Source organism: Hydractinia symbiolongicarpus, chromosome 5 (genome assembly GCF_029227915.1).
Source record: "Hydractinia symbiolongicarpus strain clone_291-10 chromosome 5, HSymV2.1, whole genome shotgun sequence".
Taxonomy (NCBI): Eukaryota; Metazoa; Cnidaria; class Hydrozoa; order Anthoathecata; family Hydractiniidae; genus Hydractinia; species Hydractinia symbiolongicarpus.
The window spans coordinates 30,714,447-30,723,371 of NC_079879.1; the positions used below are offsets into that span (position 1 = coordinate 30,714,447).

General features: G+C 35.6%; 1 protein-coding gene across 1 annotated transcript; it reads left to right on the forward strand.

The window, feature by feature from the left end:
• Nucleotides 1-1,102: 1,102 nt before the first annotated feature.
• On the forward strand, nucleotides 1,103-6,320 carry LOC130645885 (E3 ubiquitin-protein ligase MARCHF6-like). Its single transcript, XM_057452012.1, has 2 exons — nucleotides 1,103-1,203; nucleotides 2,794-6,320. The coding sequence occupies exon 2, from the start codon at nucleotides 2,825-2,827 to the stop codon at nucleotides 5,552-5,554; it is 2,730 nt and encodes a 909-aa protein (XP_057307995.1). The 5' UTR covers nucleotides 1,103-1,203; nucleotides 2,794-2,824; the 3' UTR covers nucleotides 5,555-6,320.
• The last annotated feature ends 2,605 nt before the right edge of the window (nucleotides 6,321-8,925 follow it).

An 8,925-nucleotide genomic window follows, 5' to 3' on the forward strand; every position in this document is an offset into this window, starting at 1 on the left:
ACAGCATATATTGCGAGCTAAATCTATTCCCGTCCCCAGAGCTCTTTGAGAGTTTATCTCAAAGAGCTTTGGGGTCAAGAATGAGCTAAATCAATTCTGTTAACCGGATATTTATCGGTAAACTTTCTTATGCATCCTTCTCAACCTCGTACCCAAGGCCTGTTAATTTTTTCTATTGTAGCAGAAGGTTCCGTCCCAAAACAAAATAACCTAACAAACCCTAAGAACAGGTTGCCTTTTCTGTCATTTTTACCCGAAAGATCTTGGTAGAATTGTAAATTCCTTACTATTGAGATTGGGCATTGTGTGCGCCAATTCGACAACATTGAAACCAGAAAGATTTGTATGTAAGACAGTTTAAATGAGAAATCTAACCTTAATACTAATGCGATAGAACAAGCTATAAAATGACAAGTAGTGTCATCAAGTCGAACTTGAACCCTCTTGAGTCGAGTACTTCTTTTTGATAACCTGCTTTTTGTAAACAAAATCAAAAGAAACAGACGAAAAATCTTATGCTGTTTCACACTAAGTTGTTAAAAGAAGTTAAAAAGGAAAGACTTAAATCTGGTTAGTCCACAAAGAAATCTCAACAAACAAAACCATCACTGCAAATTGTATATATAAGCAGATACGCTAAATCGTGTTTGCAAATACAAGAACACACAATATAAGCCACGCTGTCTTTTAGTTTTAAAATGATGAAAATAACATAGAATGTGAAAATTATTATTTTCATAAAATATCCTCAAAATCCCCTCGTCCTCGTACATTGACTCTTGAAACCGTTGAAGCGGTGAAGTTCATAATAAAGGCAAAATGTTTTTTTTTGAAACACAAGTAGAAAAGGATTGGAAATGCTTGAAAGTGTATGATATTTCACCACATTGACATTGTTGTTGCTGGTTGTTTCTCAGTAAAAAGTAAATTTTTTATAGGTGGGTTGGTTGGAAAGAAGAGCGGCTAGAGGGTCGGAAATTCCTCACAATGCAACAGAATCCCGCCCTTTGGAAGGATAAAAACGCAACAGTTGTCTGATAAAAGAAGGAGAAAAGAAGCCTGGGAAAGAGGTTAGTCTTTCTCGTGTTTTTTGATCAGCGGCTAACTTGGTGATACATTTTACATTTTACGTCATATTCACACCCGGTGTTAAAAACAAATCAAGATGTCCGCTGGATAATTGACCAGGTTTCTCTTTTTCAGGTAAAAATATGGAAATAAATTTCTCTTTTTGTTAGAAGTATATATTAAAGACAAAACAGCTTAAAGTTTGTTACCACAAATGATTGCATGGGCTATTTCTATGTCACATTCACGCATTTTCAACTTTGTTTCCAGCTAAAATATTTTAGCTAGCCAGCTGGCTAGCTAGCCAGGTCAGTCAGGGATAACCGCAAATTAGGCTATATTAGTCTAATTAGTCTGCGATAGCCTATTTAGGCGATTTATCTCTCCTAATTAGGCTATCAACATGGTTTTTGCTGCCTATTGCTGTTCTGTTGCATAATCACAATGATTTTATTAGCTACAAACATTCTATAGAACCCCCTTTTGATGGTCCAAATATATTTTTCTTTATTATTTGCGCTGTCAGAAGATTTAGCGTTTAGTTTGTTTTGATTAAGAACGCATCATGCGCTGTGTTACGGCTTCTTTGTGTTACGGCCACGGTTGCTCCTGAAAAAAGGCTAAATTTCCCGCGTGCATATTTTCAACATGATGATGTAATGAGCAACAAAACTCCGAAAGAAGTTGGCGCGACCAGACGTGGTTTTCGAGATAATCAGAAAAGAAGAAAACACATCTCCTAAATAGGAGATGATCTCCTAACTAGTCTATGGAAAATCTCCTAACTAAGCTACTATCTTAATTTGGCGTGATAGCCTAAATTTGCGGTTATCCCTGACTGTAGGTTCTGTTTTAGTCTAGGGAGGGGGTAAGAAGGGGACAGATTTTTTTAGTTTTTTTAATATTCCCCTTATTATTAACATTATACATTATATAATAAAGCAAAAGGAAATAAATGTTAGCCATTAGATGAGTTACGAATGTTTACAATGTTCCGTATATGTGCACGCATTCTGACAGTCAAGAAAAGAAGGACCACATAGCCAAATTGAATCTCTGTGGTAATTTATAGATTTTAAGGAATATAAGGTTAATATAGCTAGCTAGCTATATCTTTCTTGTTTAAGAGCAGACATTACCAATTTTAATGATAACGATAACAACAGATTAAATTGTCATTCCCCACGGCCCGTAAATTTTCTCAACAATGAGCTGCACCTAGCTGTCTGTTTTGCAAAGTGCACAAGTTTTGTTGCTGATGAAATTGGTAATATGGTAGACCCTAGATGTAAGTCTCAGGATTTCACATCAAGTCATCCAGAGTTGCCAGTAAAAAGAGAATGTTGGTGATAAAATTGAAATCACATAATTAAGATGTTCGCGTAATACAGATGTTATACAAAGGCAGAGAAAAAAGAAGGTTTTTTCAGTTCAATTTATGATTGCCCAAATGCCTGTTCGCTAATTATAGTGTTTTATCAGTTTAATTGTCACTTCTGCCTAAAGTTTAATCTCAAATGAATCTGTTGATTTTTACATTTTTAACAGGTCCTTTTTAGGGATAAAGCAATTTTGCCTTTTTAAAATTTTGTCATATAAAATCTGGTAGTAAAATTCAATAACCAGCTCCAACAGTTTATTTAATTAACTACTTTTTACAAACATAACGTTAACCTTGAATGACATTAACAAAACTTAATAAGTACATGTTTGTATTTTTTCTAGGTTGCCCAACTAAAATAGATTTATTAGAATAATGGATGTTCTTGCACAAGAAAATGCACAAATGCAAGATAACTCGCCAGAAGAAGATATTTCTTTAACAGAACACGAATATCTACATCATGATGAATCAGACGTATGCAGAGTTTGCAGGATGGAAGCAACCCCAAACAACCCATTGCATTACCCTTGCATATGTACTGGGAGTATAAAGTTTATACATCAGGACTGCTTAATGCAGTGGTTAGATCACAGTAAAAAAGAATATTGCGAATTATGTGCACATAAATTTACCTTTAAAGCTGTATACTCACCTGACATGCCGAAATCAATTCCAGTTCTTGAAATACTTCATGGTTTCTGGAAGAACATTATGAAAGCATTACAATATTGGTTGCATTACACCCTTGTCATAATTCTATGGTTAGGGGTGGTACCTCTGATTGCTTATAGAATTTACAAATGTTTATTTTCTGGTTCAGTAAAGTCACTACTGACATTGCCATATGATATGTTGACACTTGAAAGTATTTTTATGGATTGTGTGTTTGGAGCATTAGTGGTCTCAGTATCTATTGGTGGTTTTATAATGCTGTTATGGCTTAGAGAACAAGTCGTGGTGCATGGTGTACCCAACTGGCTAAACGATCAAGACCCAGAAGTACAAGGATTTCGCTTTATTGCTATAATCCGAAATCTTTTTGGCAACAGGCCAGAACAGCCTCAGGGGCCACCTCAAGAAAACTTGGTAGCTGATGATGAAGATCATGCAGGAGTTGCTAACGACATTGGTGATAATATGCCTGATGTTGCTGAACACAATGCAGAAAATAATCACGACAATGATGGTGGATGGAATCCTGATGCCATCATGGAAGATTTAACGTGGGAGAGGTTTTTGGGCTTGGACGGCTCATTCGTATTTTTGGAACACGTTTTCTGGATAATATCCTTAAATACATCATTCATCCTTGTGTTTGCATTTTGTCCTTATCATATTGGGCTTTTATTTATGACTATTTTATTTGGAAGTAAGAAGCTCAGTGGAAATACTTTAGATGGAGCAGTAATGTTACTTATTGGATATTTCGTTATTACTATCAGTATGGTTTTGCTTCATTACCTGCTCGGTTTTACCTCATTCAGAAGGTTGAGGAAGACAATTGCAAAGTGCTATATCGTACTGAAAGTAGCTATACTAATTGTGGTAGAAATTGGCTTTATCCCACTTGTTTGTGGCTGGTGGCTTGACATATGTTCACTGCCACTGTTTGCAATTTCTCTTCAGGATAGAAAAGACAGTTTAGAATATGCACCTGTGACTGCTACTTTCCTTCACTGGCTTGTTGGGATGTTGTATGTGTTTTATTTTGCATCATTTATCATCTTGTTGCGAGAAATATTGAGACCTGGTGTGTTATGGTTTTTAAGAAATATTAACGATCCTCAATTTCATCCTGTAAAGGAGATGATTCAGTTAAGTGTGTTTCGCCACGCAAGGAGATTCGCGTTGTCTTTAATTGTCTTTGGAAGTACTGTTTTGGTGGTAGTGTGGATTCCAGTTCAACTGATAAAGTTATTCTCATCAGGATTTATACCATTCAACGTTTCGTTGAATATTGATGCACCTATCAGTGAAATGTCGCTTGAGTTATTGTTATTACAAGTTGTTTTGCCTGCTTTTCTTGAACAAGGCCATGCACGAAAGTGGCTTAAAGATTTTATTCGGCTTTGGACACGCGTTGTTTCAAAGGTTCTAGATATGCGTTCATACATTATTGGAGATGTTGATTTAAAAACAGTGAATGCTTATCAGATTGTGTATGTGGATGCAATGGGCAGGTGGCAAAAAGGTCCTTTACCCAAAGGATTACCTCTCGAGAATGCACTTGAAGGGGTGGGTTCTCCGATAGTGCGATCATACCATCGTTCTCAATACTTTAAAATCAGAGTATGCATGTTTATTATGATTGTCATGGTATCATTCATAATGGCTGCAGTAATGGCGTTCACCTTGCCAGTTATAATTGGACGAAACCTTCTTGCATTGGTGTTTGGTGATACTGTCGTTCATGAATTATATACCGCAGCTGTTGGTTTCTATGTGATTTGGTTAACTTTAAGAATATTAGTTGCTGTCTCTTCATGGTATCCAGTTGGTTTTAGCACGGTATACAGAAAGGCGAAATGGCTTCTTTCAATAGTTTCAAAAGTTATACTAGGTACTCTCGCTTTATTTGGTATCACGCCGTTCCTTCTTGGTATTATTTTTGAACTCGTTGTAGTGATTCCTCTACGTGTTCCATACGACCAAACCCCGGTTATATACATATGGCAGGATTGGGCGTTAGGTGTGCTCCATTTAAAGATCATGTGCGCACTCATTATGGTCGGCCCCAATTGGTGGTTACAAAATGCTATAGATAGAGCTTACCGCAATGGGTTTGCAAACATCGATTTAACGTTTATAATGAGCACAATATTTTACCCAGTGATTAACACGTTGATGTTGGCGATAACCATTCCATATGTCGTCACTGCGGGCGTTCTTCCGTGGCTAGGAGTCTCTGAAGACAATTCATTGCTGTGTTTGCGACGCGTGTATCCTGTAATGATGTGCATTATACTTCTTGCTGCTATCATTATCTTTCAAGGGAAACAGTTTAAAGCTTTGTACGAGAGGATTAGAAACGAAAAGTATTTAATAGGTAAAATCTTGGTAAATTATGAGCCACAAAATGATAACACAAAGAATGTAAAATAAATTTCAGAATGTGACATTTTTTCATGTTTATACCTTATTCATATTATATTATTAGCGCGTACTAATTTTCGCGCCTTTGGGCAAAGAAGTTTGTTGATAGACGGAATTCAGCACATGATTTATGCGCAAAAGTAATTATACGGCCGATTGCGGAAAGGAGTTATAAATACACATTTGTCTTTATAAAACCCTATTTTTTTCTTTATTGTTTGCTCCGAAAGTTAAGCTCTTGCGAAAATTAACACTTGCAGAAAACCTTCATATTGTCATTGCGCGAAAATGAATACGAGCGGAAATTAGTACTTATGAGGTAATTGTCGTTTTCGTGCATTATATAGGTATTGCTTGTGTTTATATTTTCATTTTTGTTTACACAATAGGCGCGAAACTATTTTTTTCAAATTGAGTCACTTTTTTCCAGCTAGAAATGCATGAACATAAGAGCTTATTTGCAAGTTCGGTCATCATGCTGCAGTATTTGTATATTTTACTCAAATTTTGAGTTTCTTAAATGGCTTTGTTTTTCTCCGCTTTCTCATTCTTTTAGTATCAAATTTTTGAAACGAAAGAAGAAATTGTTGAGGCTTATATTTTATCCCAGTAAAACGTGTTGAAATCACTTAGGAAATCGCAAATGTAGCCATCGACGATTTTTCAAATATAGACCCATGGAATGGCTTTAATTTTTTCTCCATTTTAACTTTTAGTCTTGTTATATTTATTTTCTTACTGTTGGTCATTTTGAATAAAAATAAAGTAAACAAAATGTTTTCATTTTAAATACTAAAGAAATTTTTAAACACATTACATTGATCAGGATGCTTGGCAAACATTAAAATCAGACGCACGACCTTGAAAGTTTCTTTTTACGAAATTTTCCCTCAAGGTTACTGCAAGGGAAAAATGATTTTTAATGGTGAAAAAATTTCGATTCTTCTGGTGCTCATTGTTTTCCAAGAGGACTTAAATGTTTAACAATATTTTGGTTTGTTTCCCATTCGTCTTTAATGTGGAAAGTAATATCAAGAAGAAAAACTTTTCGCCTGTTTTTCAAGTTCTTTTTGCTACATGTTATATCTTGCGATATAAAATCTGTTTTAGTAAAAAAAATTATATTTTTGGTTATTTCCCCCCAAAAAATAATTACAAAAACAACACAAAGGACTAGAATGGTCCTATAAGGAAGAACGTTACCGTCTATCAAAACTGCTTATGGTAATCTTATGGTAACCAAAACTGTAGGTCCCATTTCGGATTTGCCAGGATATTTTTTTTCAAGGTAAAATGGTCTGAGATTTCAGTACAACCATGTCAAATTTCCAGAAATTCCAAAATTCCAAAAAGTTGATCTTTTAATAAGTACACTGTAGCTCAATAAAATCTTTTATGCAGTAAGCTTTTTTTTCCAAAACATTTCCTATTTTTTTATTGCAAAATAAATTACGCGAAATCTAGTTTCGCACATATTTTTTCCACAGAGAATTGAATAAACACGTCTAAAAATAGTTTCCAAATGTTGATAGGTTAAACATTACTGCAGATTAACGGATGCCCATAAATAGAAAGAATTTTGCCATGCGAGATCAAATTTTTGAGAACATTAGCTAAGTTTTTGGTAAAGGTTTCGTGTACTTATTTATATGTGTCTTCACACAGCCTTGAAAGATTGTTCCATAATGGCGCTGGACGAAATGTTTGTCTGGGTCAAAAATGTAAAAAAGGCAACGGCTCCTGGTATATCTAAGTCGATAGTTACATTTTATCACGTAAATAGAAAACTTTAATTTCGTGAATTTTATTTTGTTCTCTTAATAGTCAACACTTCGGCTTCTATTAACTACGAAATTTTCTAGCATTTTTCTTCGACGTTATGACAAAATTACGCTATTGAGTAAACATAACATCAAACTCCTGGAAGTAGATAAGAGATGCTTTTTGTTTTTTCCTTATTATTTCACTTTCACGAACGGGACACCACCTTGCATTTGCAATGGACACTTTGTTTTTAGGAACAGGTAAAGTAACGAACTCGTAAAACTTTTTTACGACTGTGACGAACATCTCGATAAAAATGTTCTGATTTTCAAAAAACAAAAAAAAATTTTCAAAAGAAACAACCTAAAATTGACGTCTTTTGCTCTGCTTTATCTGTGTTTTTTCCGCCGTAACAGACAAGAAGAAAACGCCCTTATAAAGTAGTACAATATGCAGGATACAGTGTTCGTTTCAATTACTCTTTGTCTCATACCTAGCCGATGCGCGTCCTGGCTAACACCTAAGAGCTAAAAATATTAGCTTTGTTTACCTCGGCTGAGCTACCATTGTGATATAATTCGTTTCCAGATTTATGTTTCGACTAGGCTGTCGCAAAATATTATATTACAAAAGCACATCGGCGGCGCCTACGCATAAAAACTGAAAGCCATTTTTGAACTAGATTTCGCATGCCAACACTTCTCGCGTCTGGTCGTTTTGACCTAAGAAGTAAAATACACCGTATCATAAAACGCAAAAGATAATATTTCAAACTAACTGCTTGATAATCATCATTTTTTCCTGTTTTCGTGATTTTTTTAATATCTTCCCTATGGTAGCGATAGATTATGCGCGGAGGGGAGAGAATCGCAGCATCGTTGTTGTTTTTTAGGAAACAGTTGCTCCACCCGCAAACAGTCGCTCCACACTTTCGTCTCCTTCACGCTTACTTAATGACTCCGCACTTTAAAGGAGGGGGCGAGGTTTGGGGTAACTGTTTTTATGTGGAGCACACGTTAACGGGGTGAAACCTGTGTTAAAGTGTGGGGCGACTTACCTTTACGAAACAACAACCCACACGTGTTCGTGTGAAATCCGTGTGTAACAATAGCTCATTTCGGGTTCTGGTTAACCATTTCGGGTTTTGTGTCTATCGCGCACTCAAAGCGGAAAATTAGCCCTGGAAATGGCAACGACTTCATTTAGCACCGGGCTAAGTGGTCCCGACACACGACGTACAACATAACTAACAACCTTCATACTTTATCGACATAAAAAGCCGACAGACGTTCAGTCATACTTCTCCAACCAAATGGACCCGACAAATGAAACCGCATTATCCGACATCCTCTCTATATAACAAATACATATTTTTTCTGTCGATGGCCATACCAACGTAATATCGCATAATACTGCATAATACTGCATAATACCTTTATAATTCAAAAACAGTACATAAATTTTCTGTCGATGGCCATAACAACGTAATATCGCATAATACTGCATAATACCTTCATAATTCATAAAAAACACATAAATTTTCTGTCGATGGCCATACCAACGTAATATCGCATAATACTGCATAATACTGCATAATACCTTTATAATTCAAAAAA